This window comes from Astyanax mexicanus, chromosome 4, assembly GCF_023375975.1.
Source record: "Astyanax mexicanus isolate ESR-SI-001 chromosome 4, AstMex3_surface, whole genome shotgun sequence".
Taxonomy (NCBI): Eukaryota; Metazoa; Chordata; class Actinopteri; order Characiformes; family Acestrorhamphidae; genus Astyanax; species Astyanax mexicanus.
This window is the reverse complement of record NC_064411.1, coordinates 57,877,768-57,898,487: the sequence shown is the minus strand read 5'-3', so window position 1 is coordinate 57,898,487 and position 20,720 is coordinate 57,877,768. Positions and strand designations below refer to the sequence as shown.

Below are 20,720 nucleotides of genomic sequence, written 5' to 3'. Positions count from 1 at the left end.
CAGTTAGCTGCTAATGCTAATGCTCCAGCCTTAGTGCTGGAGAAATTTGGAAATCTGAGTTTACTGTAAAGAAATGAAAGCACTTTACTCACCCAAATAAAAACCCAAATGTTCAGGAGAGAAGTCTGTGTAGATTAACATTCAGCGCTCGTTTAACTTTAAAATAAAATTATTTTTTATTATTTATTACGGTTTTGTTTACTTAACTTAGCTTTACTTTTTCACCACCCAGCTTGAAGACCTGCTAAATTAGAAGTTTCTTATAGCATCTCTTAAAATGTGCTTTATAGTGAGAAAAATACGGTCTAACAGTTGCAGACTTTATGGAGGTGGTTAAGAAACTAGGAGTTTAAAATTAATTTTATGACTGATGTCATTTGCATTGATCATTTAGAAAAATCTGAGAAAAATATCACTTACATAATAATTTTGAATGCTGTGTTTAAAAGATATGAGCCATATGATCCAGCTCTCCTCACAGCAATGTTCCAACTGATCCAGACATCAGAATAAAATTCATGAGTCACTGAAGGGCATCCGAGCGTTAAAACTGTTTTTAGGGAGTGACTTCTAGGAATCACACATTCCTCTGTAGCTTCTAAAGGCGGGGTTTAAGATTTCAGATGAAATATGCTTCACTCTGTTAAACAGGTTTCTGTAACATCGCCCGGAGGAGAGATTAACTCCTGATAATCTCACACAGACGTCTAAAGACCTTCCTGAACAAATGCTGCATCCCAATTAAACACTAATCACTAATCACTAATCTATATCTAATAATACAAGATATACAGCTCTGTAGAAAATAAGATTCCACTTAAAAATGATGAGTTTCTTCGATTTTACCAAATTAAAAACCTCTGGAATATAATCAAGAGGAAGATGGATGATCACAAACCATCAAACCACCAAACTGAACTGCTTGAATTTTTGCACCAGGAGTAAAGCAGCATAAAGTTATCCAAAAGCAGTGTGTAAGACTGGTGGAGGAGAACATGATGCCAAGATGCATGAAAAAAAAAACTGTGATTAAAAACCAGGGTTATTCCACCAAATATTGATTTCTGAACTCTGAACTTTAGTACTCTTGTTTCTAAATGAATATAAACTTTCTTTAAATGTCTTCCTTGCATTATTTTGATTATATTTCGTTATTTCTCATTTTATACCTATAAAAAGTGTTCAATATGATGTTGCATGATAGATGGTTGGTAACTGATATTAAAGGTGGTTGCTGTGCTGGTTAATAGGTGGTTGCTATGGCGTTGCATGATAGTTGCTAATATGCTGTAGCTATGATGCCCAGATGTTGATTGTGGAATCCCAGGTGGTTGCTATGCAGTTGCAGGAGGGTTGCTAGATTAGTGATCTAGTGTTGCTAGGTGCTCCACCATCCTTGGTAATTATATATTTGCATGTATGAATATTCATGAGCAAGAGCCAAATCCTGTCTTTCTTCAGAGAGCACTATTTCAGTGATCTAAAGCAGGGTTATACAGAAACACCGGAGCATTTATAATACATTTATACATTTAAAATGAATTTAAAAACGATGGAATGAGACTTTTAATATTTTCCAGAGCTCTAAATGCAGCTGCTAATTATTTATGGTCCACAATGCAATTATATCTACCATAATCACCACGCTTGATAGTTTTTTAGTTATCAGACTGTGGGAATTAAAAAAAAAAAGTGCATCCAAATGTGCAGAAATGAATCAATAATTTAACTAAAAGTAATTTTAGGTATCATCACAGAAGCTGGAGGCACTGCTCAGGGTTTGGATGCATCAGTTTAACAATAAAATCCCCGGGGACTACAAATCCATAGTTCATATCAGTCAGAGCATGTGAATATATCTGGATCTTATAAAAACCTTCACTTTACGCTCATCAGAAACATCTGCTCTGTTAAACTGACCGAATAAACGTCCGAAACCGAGCCAAGAGAGACGAGAAGATTCATAAAACTAATCCTGAATCATCATTACTGCTCTCAGAACCTGATCCTGGATCTGCTATACCGCTGTAGACGTGCAGCCGGGGGGGAATTACAGAAACGTAAAGGAATAAATACTCTGAGTTTCTCAATATACGCTCTGTAACTTCTGCATCAGCTGCAAAAACTCAACCCAGATCCAACACACATGATATATATATACATATTCTGTACTGTATTATTCCCCTGATCATCACTGCATATTGCTTAAGCTTTATTAACATCTGCAGCAGCTAGTAAAAGAAAATATTCAGAAAAACAAGTCGATCAGGAAAAGCACCGTGTCTACATCAACCAGTGAACCATTAGTATTCATGGCCCCACCCACCTCGGCTCGGGACCGCCCACAGACAGCAGAGCTGAAGCCAGGCGGCGATGCCGACTCGTCAGATAGGAGATAACTAACAGCGCTAGGAACAGCATGCAGTTCATTCCTGTGTTATTTGTGCAAATAACACATCAGTGTTTGTATACTTAACCAACTTTACCAGTAATTCAGAGCTAAGAAACAAATGGTTAGAATTAGTCTATGGAGGAAAAACACCACCAGCCAAGTACAATTGAGATTTTTAACTTTCTGGATCTGGACTCTACCCAACTCTGCATGTAGGTAACTGTAGGTATACATAGGATCTCCGGTGGATCATCGTTTTTTATAACAATTTAACAATTTCTTATTCTATATTGCAACACCTGACTGTTAATCTGCCTGCTCCTGTAGTCTCTCTGCCTAAAGACTCAGAACTATAATGACTCTGAGAATCACGTGTCTCTCAAGCATTCTACATCACCCAGCTAATCATTTCCACCTGGTTTTCCTAGTATATATAGTCCCTCAGAACCAACCTAGTTGCTGCATATTATGTAGATTTCTAGCTCTTTTGATTCCCTTTTTTCTGATCATTTACTCTTTTGCCTGGTCTTTCTACTGTTACTGACCTATATCTAAATAAACCTGAGTTTTCTAACCAGCATTTGTCTCCCCGGTCCTGCTATTCATCATATATATATATATATATATATATATATATATATATATATATATATATATATATATATATATATATATATATATATATATGCCGTGACAATAATAACCAGGTAACACTTTACAATAAGGGTCACAATGAACAGTAACTTACCACAGTAATAAACATTGTTAAATGGTTTATTAATGTCTCAACTAACTATTAATACACTATATACACTAATTAGGACATTATTAAACATCAGAACATATTAACAACTATGAACGTGGTAGATAATAGTGAATTAATGAATAGAAACATTATTTAAAACATGTTGTAATGATTAATAACATCTCAGACATTCTGTAGTGAGTAATGTTAACTAATGTACCCTTATTGTAAAGCGTTTATTAAAAAACATTATTTCAGCTTTGGGTTTTAACCATAACTGCTAAACTTTAGGGTAAATATTGTAGATTGTATATTGTAAAGGGTTCATTTAACACACTCTCTCTCTCTCTCTCTCTCTCTCTCTCTCTCTCTCTCTCTCTCTCTCTTTCTGGCTGAGTCATGCTGGAGTAATGTTAATATCAGTGATGATGAGTAACTGTTTCTATAACAGGTGGGTATGCTGTGGTTTGGCCCTGGCAGGGGCAGCTGTCCCCCCATTTACCACCCGCATGCTTTCACCAGGGCAACAGCACGGCGCGAGAGGAGCCGCGAGAGGAATAGAGAGAGGAATAGAGAGAGGAATAGAGAGAGGAATAGAGAGAGGAATGGAGAGAGGAATAGAGAGAGGAATGGAGAGAGGAATAGAGAGAGGAATAGAGAGAGGAATAGAGAGAGGAATGGAGAGAGGAATAGAGAGAGGAATAGAGAGAGGAATAGAGAGAGGAATAGAGAGAGGAATAGAGAGAGGAATGGAGAGAGGAATAGAGAGAGGAATAGAGAGAGGAATAGAGAGAGGAATGGAGAGAGGAATGGAGAGAGGAATAGAGAGAGGAATAGAGAGAGGAATGGAGAGAGGAATAGAGAGAGGAATGGAGAGAGGAATAGAGAGAGGAATGGAGAGAGGAATGGAGAGAGGAATAGAGAGAGGAATAGAGAGAGGAATGGAGAGAGGAATAGAGAGAGGAATGGAGAGAGGAATGGAGAGAGGAATAGAGAGAGGAATAGAGAGAGGAATAGAGAGAGGAATAGAGAGAGGAATGGAGAGAGGAATGGAGAGAGGAATGGAGAGAGGAATAGAGAGAGGAATAGAGAGAGGAATGGAGAGAGGAATAGAGAGAGGAATGGAGAGAGGAATAGAGAGAGGAATGGAGAGAGGAATAGAGAGAGGAATGGAGAGAGGAATGTTCGGGGTGAGAGAGGGATGGAGCTAAAGCTGTAAATAGACTGGCAGAGGGGCAGCGGGGGGCAGGGGTGGCACGCGACGGGCAGATCTAACAGAAACTGTATCAAAAAGAGAGGTAAAAAATAAAGAGCTGTGTAACAGGTTTAACCTGGCAACATATCAGTGTCTCACAGTGTCTCACAACATCTCTTACAGCATCTCTCACAGTATCTCACAGTATCTTACTCAAAGTATCTCACAGTATCTCACACAGTATCTCACACAGTATCTCACACAGTATCTCACAGTGTCTCACACAGTCTCTCACACAGTATCTCACAGTGTCTCAGAGTATCTCACACAGTCTCTCACACAGTATCTCACAACAGATCACAGTATCTCACAGTGTCTCACAGTAAACTGCCTAAGAGCAAAATATATAGAGAGACAGACAGAGAGATAAATAGACAGAGACAGACAGATAATGAAGAGACAGACAGGGAGACAAAAGAGAGAAATAGGGAGAGATAAATAGAAAGAGAAAGTGAGAAACATAGAAAAAGAAAAAAGAGAAATAGAGAGATGTAAACAGAAAGATACACAGTATCTCACAGTATCTCACACAGTATCTCACAGTGTCTCAGAGTATCTCACACAGTATCTCACACAGTATCTCACAGTATCTCACATTATCTTACTCAAAGTATCTCACAGTATCTCACACAGTATCTCACAGTATCTCACACAGTATCTCACAGTGTCTCAGAGTATCTCACACAGTATCTCATACAGTATCTCACACAGTATCTCACAACAGATCACAGTATCTCACAGTGTCTCAGAGTATCTCACACAGTATCTCACACAGTATCTCACAACAGATCACAGTATCTCACAGTGTCTCACAGTAAACTGCCTAAGAGCAAAATATATAGAGAGACAGACAGAGAGATAAATAGACAGAGACAGACAGATAATGAAGAGACAGACAGGGAGACAAAAGAGAGAAATAGGGAGAGATAAATAGAAAGAGAAAGTGAGAAACATAGAAAAAGAAAAAAGAGAAATAGAGAGATGTAAACAGAAAGAGAAAATGAGAAATATAGAGAGAAAAAAGAGAAATAGAGAGAAATAGATATCCTTCAAATGTCCGCTGTATACAAAGTATAATTCCAAAAAGCACAAGTAGCATAATTTGGTATAAGTGCTACGATCTGTAACTTGAAATCTTGAAAAAATGTAGAAGGAGAAGCGTAAAAAAATACGCTGATAGAATAATCATTTTTTAAGCCAAATTATAGATTAAAACACAACGGATAAGTGGTGTAGAAACAGAGATGTGGTCATAATGTTATGGCAGATAAACTGTCACATTTTTTGGATAATTATACAGGACACCAAAACAAAGCCAGGACCCCAGACTTCACGCTCTTTAGCCGGGGTGTTCATGAGTGACGGCACTTTTAGTTTCAGGGTGTTTTTCGGCCAGATTTCGTAGAGAAAGAGCTTTATTATCGTAAAGCCCCGCCCCCTCACCGCAGGACCCCTTTCAGCCCTGACTGACAGCTTCCTTCAGTGCCCACCACCCGGCCACCCCGCGCCGACTGACCGATTTTAATCAGGATAGTAATAAAAGTCACATGCCTTCCTCAACAACAGCCTTTCATTTAGCGTCTGCATTCGTTATGGAGTAGGTGAGACAGAAGCAGTGAGACAGAGAGAGACAGACAAGTTTATCTGTCTTTGTTTAAATCGCATTTTATACACAGCAGCAATTTAAAGTGCTTTAAAGATTCAAGATTCAATGCAAAAATAAGTGAGCACTTAAAAATGATGAGTTTCTTTGATTTTACCAAATTAAAAACCTCTGGAATATAATCAAGAGGAAGATGGATGATCACAAACCATCAAACCACCAAACTGAACTGCTTGAATTTTTACACCAGGAGTAAAGCAGCATAAAGTTATCCAAAAGCAGTGTGTAAGACTGGTGGAGGAGAACATGATGCCAAGATGCATGAAAAAAAAACTGTGATTAAAAACCAGGATTATTCCACCAAATATTGATTATTTCTGAACTCTTAAAACTTTATGAATATGAACTTGTTTTCTTTGCATTATTTGAGGTCTGAAAGCTCTGCATCTTTTTGTTATTTCAGTCATTTCTCATTTTCTGTAAATAAATGCTCTAAATGAGAATATTTTTATTTGTAATTTGGGAGAAATGTTGTCTGTAGTTTATATAATAAAACAACAATGTTCATTTTACTCAAACATAAACCTATAAATAGCAAAATCAGAGAAACTGATTCAGAAACTGAAGTGATCTCTTTAGAAAACATTAAAAAAATACAGAACAATGTAAAAAGAAAGTTAAAGACATGTAATTAAAAGTATATACAAGTAATTAAAACTACAAACAAAAACATCACAAGTAATAAAGTAAAAGAAGCAGCATTTTAAACTCTATTAAAATAACCCTACTGAAAGAAAGAGAGAGTAAGAGAGAGAGAGAGAGAGAGAAAGAGAGAGAGAGATAGAGAGAGAGTTATTTGAGTGTATTCTGGTTACAGCAGATAAAGCAGTCAGTAAGTGCTTTTCTTTCTTTTCTCTCTCAGTAGAATTTCTCTTCTCACGCTCTCTCTCTCTCTCTCTCTCTCTCTCTCTCTCTCTCTGCTCTCTCTCTCTGCTCTCTACTGAAGCCTGATTGGCCCAGGTGAAACCCGGCTGGGTCGCTGTCAGAGTACTGTCTGAGCCAATCCCAGCAGGCCGTTTTTTACCCCACTGCAGGTGGAGTGCGTGCTGAAAAGTCTGGAAATAACTCTAAAATTCGCAATACTACTCAACTACTCACAACTGCCACCACAAACTTTTGATCTCTTTTTGACCCTCTACAGCCCTTAATATAATTATGATATTTTAGAGAATCTGGAGTCCCTGTGCATAAGGGATGAGGCCAAAACTCAATTATTTATATATGATGTTGGTGCTCTTCGGGCCCTCAGGTGGACCTGCAATAAAACAGCTTTAGCTGTTAAACCGGCTCAGATTTACAGTATTGTGCAAAAGTTTTAGGCACCTGTGGGAATTTCAGTAAAGAAAAAGCTTTTTATCTGTGCAGTAAGTGTTTATTAGCTCAGTAAAACACATTACAGCATTACAATAAATACAAACAGCAATTTTACAAAAAGCAGTGCAGCTTTTACAGCCCTGTTTTCCTTAAAACATCTCCTAATCTCTCTTTTTCAGTTTCAATACAGCATAAAAAACTTTGCGTATCCTTAATAAATGAATCAGTGATATCAGAACTGCCTCTAAACAACTTCAGAAAAATGTTCCTTAACATCAAATTGTAAAGACTTTGGAATAAGAATGATCAATTGTTTCAAAAAAAGTGTCTCAGTTATGTGTAGTCTCTCTAGACTTATCTTAGCTACCAAATTAGTGCCAGTTCCACCAGTAGGAAGCGTATCTATTTCAACATCCAGCTTTTGATTTGATTTTAATCCATCAGAATGGTTACTACATACTTACAACACTTTTTCAGTACTCTACAGAACCCCTTCTGCTTAGAATACAGCAGTAGAGACTCGGTTCTAGATAAACTGAATGGTTCCGCCCAGTTTGTCCTGCAGGAAGTCCTGCTCAGTGTCCCTAAAGCTGGCCCTGAGGTTTGGTGTTAGGTCAGGAGAGGCGTGATGGGTCACTTCCTCCAGAGCTCAGGATTTCAGGAGATTAGGGACAGTACAGAGATAATGTGGGTCATCCTGATACAGCGAGCACTGCAACCTCCAACTGGACCAGAACATCTGATCATCAGATTAACCTCGACCAGGATCATCATTCTGTGTAACGAATTTTTCTCATTATAAGGAGCACCGGATTATAAGGTGCATTTTGCGACACTAGTAAGGAACAGGGGTGAGCAAGATTAGATTTCCAGACTTCCACTAAGGCTGGGTGCAGCAGCATTAGCATTAGCAGCTAACCGCTAAATGCCACATGGCAGCGCTACACTGAGGAACCCTTAGTATTTCCGGTAAGCCAGGGTGATATTAGCTAGTGGTTCGTCCCACGTAGCTTGTTTTAATACGGTGAACACTCTAAAGACTACAGTCCAATATACTCACCTCTGAACGGCGAAAGAGCTAGAGCTGTGGTTAGCGGCTAATGCTAATGCTGCTGCACCCAGCCTTAGTGCTGGAGAAACTTCAAAATGAAAACTAACCTGTATAACTCTGTACTTCAGCGGAGTGTCTTAACTGCTCCTTAATACCTGACCGGTGAAATTCATATATACAGGGGTTGGAGAATGAAACTGAAACACCTGTCATCATTTTAGTGTGGGATTTTAGGTTTCATGGCTAAATTGGAGCAGCCTGGTGTTCAATCTTCATTAATTGCACATTGCATCAGTAAGAGCAGAGTGTGAAGGTTCAATTAGCAGGGTAAGAGCACAGTTCTGCTCTAAATATTACAATGCACACAACATTATGGGTGACATACCAGAGTTCAAAAGAGGACAAATTGTTGGTGCACGTCTTGCTGGAGCATCTGTGAGCAAGACAGCAAGTCTTTGTGATGCATCAAGAGCCACGGTATCCAGGGTAATGTCAGCATACCACCAAGAAGAACCAACCACATCCAACAGGATTAACTGTGGACGCTGTAAGAGGAAGCTGTCTGAAAGGGATGTTCGGGTGCTAACCCGGATTGTATCCAAAAAACATAAAACCACGGCTGATCAAATCACGCAGAATTCAATGTGCACCTCAACTCTCCTGTTTCCACCAGAACTGTCCGTCACCACAATCAATTATTGTGCTCTAAAACCAGGTGTTTCAGTTTCATTCTCCAACTCCTGTAATTGTGTTATGTATGTATGTAAAAAAATGAAAGGATTTTAAGTGCACCTTATAGTCCAAAAAAAAAGTATGTTACAGTACACTTTAATCAAAAACACAAAATCATTTCAAACAGCAATATACAATACACATTAACCTGTGTAATTACACACTCTCACCAGAGAGGGCTCCATAATCCACAAATCCTACAGACTCTCGCTTTAATAATGTAGTTATACAGCCAAACAGCAACACAGCGCTCAGTAAACCGATCTCATGTAAAGTCATGAAGAGTTCTGAAGATATGTGAGTTAATTCTAAACCCTAATTATGCTGAAACCATCAAATATAAAAGTATAATCCAGCGGTTTCTATTCACGCATCCCGTCTGCAGCAGAAACGAGGTGTTCACGCACCGCAGGAACGCCACCATCTGCCCTTCCTCAAACAACAAAGAGAACCCAGAAAGACTTTCTGCCCTGGAGGAGAAGATCTGAACTCAGCACAAGCTCCAACACGACCAGACCGATCAAACCGAGAGCAGAAACCAGCTCCACAGGTACCACCCCCAAATCCCCTCGCTTCCGTAAACACCGGAGAATAACCGCTGCGGCTGCAGCTCACAAACAGCCCATTATTCTGAGGAGCCGGAGAAGTGGAAGCAGCTCTTCATAAGAACTTTACTCGCTGATCCAGAGCCGGTGGAGACTCTGATTTTTCTTCACCCAAACAAAACAGAATTCAGATCATCTCAGATTCCACAAAGAACTTCTGATTATGTAACTACTGACCCAATGGGTTTCAGGGGTTTGGATGTACAATACAGTATACGGTTGGTGTGGTGCAGTGGATAACACCAACACCTAGTGTTGTGGTACTCAAGTCCAGTCTCGAGACCATAAATGAGTGGTCTCGGTCTCGTCTCAATCTCGACCTAGTTTGAAATGGGTCTCGTCTCGGTCTCGTCTCGATACCATAAAGGAGCAGTCTCGTCCCAGACTCTGTGCGAGTGACAGGCTGCTGCTGCCTGAGAAGAAGCGCGAGGAGTAAACGCGAGGTAACCGCACGCATGGCCTCCATCATCCACATGGTTGGGCACGTGCTCGTAAAAGTGAGCAGGTGTGGAAAGCTGTGCTCCTCAGTCCTGGGCACCACCGTTTAGCAGTGCAGATATTTCCAGTTACAGCTGAATTCACGCTTTTAATTCCAGAAAACGTATTCTTAATCTTAATTACCTTTTAAAAGCCATTTCAATGCTGATTAAAGGGCCGATTATTGTTGTTTTGCTGTTTTCTCGGCTCTGACTCAGCTCTTGATCAGGGCTGGTGAGGTCATGAGTCCTGTATTGTTTTATATCGCAATATATATATATATATATATATATCGGTGAAAAAAGAACATTTACATGCAATGTAAAATATTTCCAATATCCTGCAGCCCAAATAACAACGAACTCCACCAGAGATCCTTCAGAAATGGACTGAGACCAACCTGCCTAGTTGGTGTTGGTTTGCTAATTTGATGCTAAAGGCCTGCTATGCTAAACTGTACATATTTAACGTAAAGTTTGACGTAACTTTCACTCAGACCCAACAGGCCGAACACTGAGTACAAACAGCAGCTGATAGGGGATAGTGAGCAGCTCCATCCTCGCTGCTTATCTGTAGATTTCCCGGACCTGGAGCTCCGTGTCTTTACATGTCAGGTTGTGCAGTTGCGGCTGTTGTGTAATACTGAGCGTAGCGCTCAGAGTAACTCAGGGAAACTCAGAGTAACTCAGGGAAACTGAGGGTTTTGGCTCTGATAACTCAGGGATCCGCGGGCGTATGATGGGCTTTCGCTGCACGGCAGATATCTGAGATGTTGGCTGTGGAACATCATGTGAATGTAAATGTGTCACGATGATCTTTACTCAAACTCAGCGTTTCTTTTGTTTCGCAATGTTTGTATGGTATGTTTGTTCCAGCAGGGGGAACAGATATATCTGCAGGTTCCAGCTGGGACAAGTGTTTACTGGTTATCACAGGAGATCCTGTAAATAAGCCACGCTTCAATTCACGCCCATCGGGCATCGCTGCTTTCATCACATACTGCGAGGAACTGTTACCCAACAGCTACTGTCCAGTTCTGACCCGTCCAGGCATGGACTAAACAAGACCACTGAAGTGTCCTGGGGGGTAATTTACAGGTTATAAGTTATGAGATGAGCAGATCCTCAATGGACATCAGTGAGAAAATTGGTGCTGTGAGCTTTGAAGCTCTTGTTTGGTAGGTACTGATCAATGCATACCAGGAACACCAGGAACACCAGGAACACCAGGAAGAAGACCTTCCTGAGATTCTGGAGATGTTCTGACCCATTCATTGTCTAGAACAGGGGTTCTAAACTTTTTTATTTCTAAACCATTTGATTTTAAATCACAGCTTTCATATGTATTACCATGTTCTCCTCCACCAGTCTTACACACTGCTTTTGGATAACTTTATTCCATTTCTGGCACAAACGACACGGGGGATTAGTGGTTAGCACGTTCGCCTCAGAGCATTGGGGTCTTGGGTTCAAGTCCCTATCTGGGTGGAGTTTCCATGTTCTCCTCGTGTCTGTGTGGGTTTCCTCCCACAGCCCAAAAACATAGAGATCAGGTAAATTGGATATTCTAAATAGCCCAGAGAAATTGATACTCTAAAAGTGTGTATGTGTAAAGTGTGTGGAATGTATGTATGTTTTTGTGTGTATGTAAATGTATGTATGACTGTGTGCCCGGATATGTTTTGTCTCTCTGTTCTGAGTAAATGCTGTAGTGATAGATACAGTCCTCCTCCAGGTTGACGGGGTTGTTTCCGGTTGAGAGTACGCTGTGCGCTATTGGCTGCTGCTTCTCACCGGTGTGTGGATGAGTGCTGAGGATGAATGGCTGTGTGTAAAACTGTTGTATGCAGATTGTAAAGTGTCCTTGGGTTTCGAGAAAGGTGCTATATAAGTTATAACTATATAACTTCATTCATTCGTACTGTAAAGACTCCGGCAGTGAGAAGGTGTGAACTTTACCTGTAGCAGAACCGGAGACGGTCTTAATCTCCTCTGAAAGAGAAAAACAGAAACAACACTGTTAAAGGTGTGTCTCTATTCTCTCGCTTTGTTACTCTGCTGATTAGCATCTAGCTTTTCTCACACCAGTATCATATTCATAAACCTCAGAACACCGGCCTATCCTCATATAAACCTCACAACATCCAGACAGACAGACAGATACACAGACAGATACATACACACACAGATAGATAGATAGATAGATAGATAGATAGATAGATAGATAGATAGATAGATAGATAGATAGATAGATAGATAGATAGATAGATAGATAGATAGATAGATAGATAGATAGATAGATAGAGAAACACATACAGATAAAGGGCAGAGAGAAGAACAGATATACAGAGAAACAGACAGACCTAGAGAAAGACAGATGGACTGATATGCAGTTAGAAAGACACAGATGGGTAAACAGATAAACAGATAGACAGATGCACAGACAGACAAAAAGATCAACAAAGATAAACTGATAAAAGGATAGAAGTCCAAATGACAGACAGACAGACAGACAGACAGACAGACAGACAGACAGACAGACAGACAGATAGATAGATAGATAGATAGATAGATAGATAGATAGATAGATAGAATATGCTTATTGGTAGACACAGACATAAACAGACAGATAGACAGAGACACAAGTCTTATAGTCAGATAGACAGACAGACAGATGGACAGACATGCAGTTAGAAAGATACAGATGGTTAGACAGATAAACAGACAGACAGACAGACAGACAGATAAATAGGATTTGCATATTGCTAGACAGACAGATAAACAAAAAGACAGGTAGACACAGAGAGAGACATACACAGACAAAGATAAACTGACAAACACACAAATGACGGACAATCAGATAGACAGGGAGACAAGACTTATAGTCAGATAGACAGACAGACAGACAGACAGACAGGTATATTGATGAACAGATTGTCTGGTAGATACAGACACTGACAGACAGAAGGACAAACTGACAAGACACATACAAAACAGATATAGACAGAGAGAAGAACAGATATACAGAGAAACAGGCAGACAGACAGACAGACAGTGAGACATGCAGTTAGAAATAAACAGATACACAGACAGACGAAAAGATCAACAAAGATAAACTGATGAAAGGATAGAAATACACATGGCAAACAGATAGATAGATAGATAGATAGATAGATAGATAGATAGATAGATAGATAGATAGATAGATAGATAGATAGATAGATAGATAGATAGATAGATAGATAGATAGATAGAAAACAAAAAGATCAACAAAGATAAACTGATGAAAGTAAAGAAATACAAGTGACAAACAGATAGAAAGATTATGCTTATTGGTAGACAGACAGATAAACAGACAGACAGAGAAAAAGACATACACAGACAAAGATAAACTGACAATCAGACAGGGAGACAATTTGTATGGTCAGATAGACAGACAGACAGACAGGTTTAGTGATGAACAGACTGTCTGGTAGATACAGACAGACAAACAGAAGGACAAAAGGACAAACTGATAGATAGATAGATAGATAGATAGATAGATAGATAGATAGATAGATAGATAGATAGATAGATAGATAGATAGATAGATAGATAGAGTACAGTACATAGGATGGTTGACAGTCAGAGAGACAGAAAGACAAGACTAACAGACATACACAGAGGAATAAACAGATAGACAGGGAGACAGACAGAAAAACTGACAGCCAAAGAGTCAGATACTTATAGATACTTACATAGACAGATTTAACACTCAGATTTAATAAACTGAATTTAGATTAAAAAAACTGAATTAACCTGAATTAACAGTGTAATTTGCTTAAATACCTGATTATTCACAGTAAAATAGTAAAATCTGAATCATAAACACATTCCTCACTCTGTACACAAACTGTATTTCTGTATAATCCCCCCGTCTCTCTCCTGCATCCAGGGAAATGATGCAAACTATGATGCAAGAAGGAGAATTGGGGTAAAATTGTTGAAGTTCTGCAGCTGCTGGATCTCCTGATCATCCAACAACCCCCCCCCCCCCCCCAACTAACCCCTCTACAGCTCCACCCCTCAGTCCAGAATCACTCTCAGCCCTGCACACACTGACCTTAGCCCCACATCCTCACACTGAGACAGAGTCTACACATTTAAACACAATATAATTAAAAGCTTTAAGGGTTAAAATGTTAAAAGGTCTCATTTTATTGATTTGTATTCATTTTTAAATGTCTAATTGTGTCTCTAGTATGAATGAATGCTATGTGAGCTGTTTTTTGTGAAAAAAGTGCTCTGGTGATCCGGTATAACACTGCTTTAGTCCGGTGGAGGAGTGCAAACATGTCGCCTCTGATTGGCTAACAGCACTGCGACACCAGGAGGCAGCGAGACGAATAACAGTTAGAAACGTTTTAAAATAAAGACATTTTTACACTGATAACAGTCTTTACAATGTCATATGTTACTTTATAACGTGTAATAATGCTAAACCTGCTAAGTGAAGTTCAGACACTGACCTAGTCTTAGAGTCTCTGTAAAACACCAAATCCACCGGAGATCCTATTTAAACCTATAGTTACACACAGAGGTGGGTAGAGTCCAGATCCAGAAAGTAAAAATCCACCCCGGGGTGTATTTTTACTTTTAACTAGTGTAAACAGAGCTGTTCTAAACTGTTTTTCACCTACTCATCTCAATTGTACTTCGCTGGTGGTGTTCCTCCATAGACTAATTCATGAGATTTATGAGAATATGAAAACAATTATCCAGACAGCTGTAAAATTTAAAAGGGAACATATTATATCTTATACCTTTTACACAAGTTAGAATAGGTCTATGGGCTCTTTACACACAATCACTCTCACATAAAGATAAAGATCTCATCACCTCTATTCTATACCAGCTTCAGCTGTAGCTGGCCACGCCCCATCTTTACTCTGAGCATTTAGAACATGCTAGCATTAGCTTGTGCATAATTGCAAAACACTCGAATAACTTAGTTAATGCTTAACTGAATTGTTGCCACTGACAGTTAATATAGATCCCACCCTCAGACGATGTCTGCTGGCTAATCCTGCTGTGTACTGTCTCATAAAATGAAGTATTTTTTTAACTGATTATCTAGTGGGTGAGGCTTTGGAAAGGGGTGGAGCCAGGGTGGTTCTATTCAGATTTCCTTACTGTGACGTCACAAAAAAATAAGATTTCTGACACCAAACGCTTTTATCTGATTCACAAAAAAACGAATGGATGAATTTATTGGTGTTTATAGAGTGTTTATAGTGTTTATTGAGGTTAGTCGAGACCCAAGTGGAAATACAAAATACACGTAAAAAGTGAGTTTTGCATAAAATGTCCCCCTTAAGGTGGAATAATTAAAGGTGGAATATTGGGACACAATACAATATTGATATTTTATTTTATTATGAGCTGTGCTCAATGTGAAGCTCTGAAGAATCTGCTTATATCAGTTCACTGGAGTCCTGTTTACTCCGACATAAGAGATAAAAGCTCCACTAAAAGCTCTTAAACTCTAAACACAGACTCAACACAGGAATCCTCCTCCCGTCCTGAGCCTAATTTTAACCTGCACCCCCCCCCCCAGAGCTCCTGCTGGATCAATCAGACCCGCCGTACTGAAATACTCAGAGTGAAGGACAGGTCTGCTGCAGTAAACACCGCTAACGCGGCTAAACGCTAAACACTGAACATGGAAATGAAGGTGTTTTTTTTCTAAAGAGAGATTAAAAAACAAAGACTTCACCCTAAAGAGTGAGATCAGTCACACTTTTACCCTCTACAACAGAGTGAGCAAAACACAGCACGGGTTCTGTACTAAAAACAATAGTTCTACATGTTTAAACAGGCTTCAGTTCTTTCAGTTTTACAGCTAAATGTTTATGAATGATTTAGTAAATTCAATGTTTCTCTACTTTTAAAAAATGGAGGTTCCCAGGAGCACTTTCAGTAAAAGGCAGTGGTTTTAGACCACGCTTTTTAAAGGGTGAAGTTGTAGTTGTTGAGTTTTTGTTTGTAAAAACCATAGTTATATACATTCATAATTCTGATTCTTTAGGGAATATTTACTAAAAACAAAGTAGTTTAAGGGTTATTTAGTATAAAACAAAGACTCTACATTACTATTGGTGGTAATTTAAGGGTTATTTAGTTTTAAACAATGACTCTATATTATTATTAGTGGTAATTTAAGGGTTATTCAGTACATAAAAAATGGTTCTACATCACTACTGGTTATTATTCAAGGCAAGTTTTGTAACAACAATGGTTCTGTGCTCATAAATGCAGTTTTTTGGGGAATAGTTAGTAAAAACAATGGTTCTACATTACTGCAGGCAGTTATTTAATGGTTATTTTGTAAAAACTATGGTTCTACATCACTATAGGTAGGTATTCAGGGCTTATTTAGTATGAATAATGGTTCTACATTAGTGTAGGTAGTTACTCAAAGGTAATTTAGTATAGAAACAATGGTTCTACATAACTACAGGTAGTTATTTAAGGGTTACTTAGCAAAAACAATTGGTTCTACATAACTAAAGCTAGGTATTTATGAGTTATTAGGGGTAAAAACAATGGTTACGCACTAATAAATGCATTTTTTGGGGGGATATTTAGTAAAAACAATTGTTCTCCATTACTAAAGGTAGTTACTCAAGGGGTATGTAGTACAAATAATGGTTCTACATTACTATAGCTAGGTATTTAAGGACTATTTAGTATAAAAACAATGGTTCTACATTACTAGAGTTAGTTATTTAAATTTATTTTGTAAAAACAATGGTTATTATCTCAAAAATGCAGTTTTTTGGGGGATATTTAGTGAAATCTATGGTCCTTCATCACTACAGGCAGTTATTTAAGGGTTATTTAGTTCAAATAATGGTTCTACATTACTGCAGGTAGTTATTTAATGGTTATTTACTACAAAACAATGTTTCTACATTACTACAGGTAGTTATAGAAGGGTTATATAGTGAAAATCAATGGTTCTACGATCATAAATGTAGTTTCTTTGAGGTTTATTTAGTCAAAAACTATGGTTATACATTACTTTAGGCAGTTACTCAAGGGTTATATAGAAAAATCAATGATCTGCACTTTTAGAAAGTGGTTACTTTTTAAGGGTCCTTTATTAAAGTTATAAGTTAAAAGTTCTGAGGTTTCTACACTTCTAGCTGTTTTTTTAGGAGTATGTATTAAGAACAGTGTTTTTAAGGGTTGTTTATTAAAGGTAAAAATTCTACACTCTAAAAAAAAGCACTTTAGTAAAGCGATGGTTCTACACTTGAGGTTTCTTTAGAAAACACGATGGTTCTACACTCTTTTAGATGGAATTTATAATAAACAGATTTAAACTGTACTTTTTTGTTACGTACAATAAATGTAACACACATTAAAGCCCTGTTATTATAAAATTACAATTTTAAATACGTTTTAAACTCTATAACTATATAAGTCTATTACACACAGAATAACAACAATGCAAAACCCTCTCATCTCCACACTGCAGTGTGTGTGTAAGTGTGTGTTTGTATTGGTTTCTGACCTGGTACAGTTTAACTACAGCCCAGCAGAAGATGTAGGCAGACAGGGAGAACTTGGCCCGCATGTATCTCTCCGGCAGGCAGGTGAGGTGGAGGTGTGTATGCTCCATCTCTCCGTTCTCCTGCGCTCCACTCCCTCCATCCTCCTCCTCCATCTCTGGGAAACTTCTTCCTCCTGCTGCTCAGGCAGCTCTTCTCCAGCTCATCCTGTATTATTCCTGAACTGTTCCTCACTGTTCTTCACTTTTCTTCACTGTTCTTCACCTCCATTTCTCTCCTGACTGTTCCTCACTCCTTCTCTCCAGCTGATCTGCAGCAGACTGACACAAACACACAGATTACTGTAGTATAAATGTGTGGGACGCCCCCTACTGCTCACACTCAGCACAACATCAACAGCAGATCTGTTCTACAGGTTCTCAACCTTATTCTGCACCTCCTGAACCACCTGCTTTTAAAGGGAAGGTGTGAAAAGTGTCTCCATTCATTCCTCTGTAGGTAGAATAGAGTATAGATACTAGAGTATAATGACTTCTGTAAAAGCTGAAGCATCAACTCAAGCTTTTTACTTTTAACTCTTTAAGTAAATGTGTTTAAAAAAAAATACTGGTGTTTAAAAAACTACTTAAAGTATAAAAACCTATAGTTGTTTTTTCTAAAATGTTTTATTGCACTTAACACTAATTGAGACCTGTTGTTAATCGGAATAGGCTATAAAGCGAGCTAATAAAAAAGTTTATAAGCCAATAAAACAATAGCTTAGCTTCGCCCACTGCACTAAAAAAAAAGCACTTAAGCCAAAAAATAAAAAATAAAATAAATAAATAAATAAATGTTAACGTGCTTTAAGTTATGGCAGCAAAGTGCATTTTTTGTTAATTTTAACTAGTTTCAAATAGTTTGAAGACAAATTATCTCTTGATTTAACTTATATAAACACTAAATGATTGATTAGAACAGGGTCTCTTAGTTTATCAATCAATCAACCTTTATTTTCACTCGGGAAGAAACATTGAGGGTGACCCTCATTTACAATGTTGCCGAGCATTTATAACATCAAAGGGATTAAACACATTTAATGATCATTTAGAAATAATAAGAAATAAAATGGTAAAAAAAAATAAAAATAAATAACAAAATTTAAAAAATAAAAGTACGCATTTTAAATCAACATTTAATAAAAATATATATAAAACAGAAAATTCTAAAACACCATTAAAAAAAACAAATTTGACATAAAATTAAAAAATGTATAAAATATAAAATAAGTAAATAGAAAATAGTAGAAGTAAAGTAAAATATTAAAAATGATAAGTGATTAAATGAGTAATAGAACTAAGAACAAGAATGAAAATACAAAACATTAAAATGAAATAAAAAATAAAAGTAATAATAAATAAACAAAAAATAAAAGAATAAAATAAATAAAATATAAAAATATATAAATAATATAAGAAAAAAATATAAACTAATAAAAAAAAGTCATTTAAAACAATCACAGGCTTTCTGATGGTGATTAGAAACTAAAAGTTGAAAATGATTCAGTGATCCCAGCGAGCTGAGCTTCAACGTTATTAGAATAATAGAGATAATATTTTGCATCCAATCATTTGCAACTTAAAAGGGACTGAAAAAATGAGGAAATACAACCAAACAATTAAATGTGTATAATATGAGGAAAGAAACTGCAGTGAAACCAAAAAGAGATGCTAAATGCTTTTAAAAGCAGTCAAATTACAATATTATTTTGAATTATTATTATTATTCTTAGTGGATTGTATCGATATGCTTACCCAGTGTTTCTCAAGCCTGGTCCTCCAGGTCCGCTGTGCTGCACTCTTTAGTGCTTTTCCTGTTTCCAGCACACCTGATCCAACTAATCAGCTGATTACCTGCTCACTGTTGAATTAAACAGGTGGGATTAAGCTAGAAAATCACTACAATTTAAAAGCAATGTGGGAATCCAGGACCAGAATTAACAAAAACTTCTTTAAAATATCGACTTTTAACCTTATACTGACCTAAAGCACATTTTAACCACTGATTTCTGATTGTTTGTTTTGCCACTAATGTTGTTTTATAAGCTCAAATATTATTTTAAAAAGCTGGATGTTACTATATAAAGCCCTTAAGTCATTAAACATGGGTGAATGGTGCTAACTAAGCAGCAATATATATATATATTTATATAAATTAATAAAAATTGTAGTCCTTTAATCTGGCTTCATTTAGGTATACAAAACATGTATCACATACACATATAATAAAAAATCCCATTAGAATATTTCTGTTTTTATTCAATTAACTATCATAGCTAGCCAACTAGGGAGAAAAACAATGAAATGCTAATTTAGCTTACCTTTAGGTAGCTAACTAGCAACCTGAGGTAAATGTTGTTAGTTAAAGGTAATTTTACAAAAAAAAATAGAACTAGTATCGGCTCCTGTCAACTTACCAGATGTAAAAACACATTATTGTTCGATTACTGGTGTGTTTCTGAACGATAACGTTAACTGAAAACAGTTGAAGAGCTAACTAAGCTAGCTATACCTAGCTAGCTAAACGCTAAATCGCTTTAGGTTGGCTATAGCTAGCCAATTGTTGAGAGGTAAAGGCATATTAATAGCTTTAAGTCACTCATGTAGATAAAGTAGTTAACTAGCTAATATTCTAAGAGTTAAAATAAAACAAAATAACAGTTTATTTCCCCTTTTAGCAAAAGTTAGCTAACCTAAATAAATAAATTATATAATTAAATACATTTATTTACTACGTTTATTTTTTATTTTAGTAAAAGTTAGCTAACCCTAATAAATAAATCATACAAATAAATAAATACATAAATAAAGTTATTATTTATTAATTTAATTAAGTTTATTTTCAGTTTTAGCGAAAGTTAGCTAACCTAAATAAATACATTTTATAATTAAA

At 37.3% G+C, this 20,720-nt stretch overlaps 1 protein-coding gene and 1 long non-coding RNA gene across 2 annotated transcripts in view; one reads left to right on the top strand and one right to left on the bottom strand.

Moving 5' to 3' along the window:
• The window catches only part of arhgef4 (Rho guanine nucleotide exchange factor (GEF) 4), a 113,435-nt gene extending 93,031 nt beyond the window's left edge, over nucleotides 1-20,404 (bottom strand). The window contains exons 1-4 of the mRNA XM_022668305.2: nucleotides 20,245-20,404; nucleotides 19,583-19,688; nucleotides 17,792-18,109; nucleotides 12,193-12,225 (exon numbers count right to left, since the gene is read on the bottom strand). Of these exons, the coding sequence (XP_022524026.2) occupies nucleotides 12,193-12,225; nucleotides 17,792-17,944 (186 nt within the window). The 5' untranslated portion in view covers nucleotides 17,945-18,109; nucleotides 19,583-19,688; nucleotides 20,245-20,404. The remainder of the gene's footprint in view (nucleotides 1-12,192; nucleotides 12,226-17,791; nucleotides 18,110-19,582; nucleotides 19,689-20,244) is intronic.
• The window catches only part of LOC125801081 (uncharacterized), a 156,342-nt gene that overhangs the window by 3,833 nt on the left and 131,789 nt on the right, over nucleotides 1-20,720 (top strand). The gene's annotated exons all lie outside the window — the stretch shown is intronic.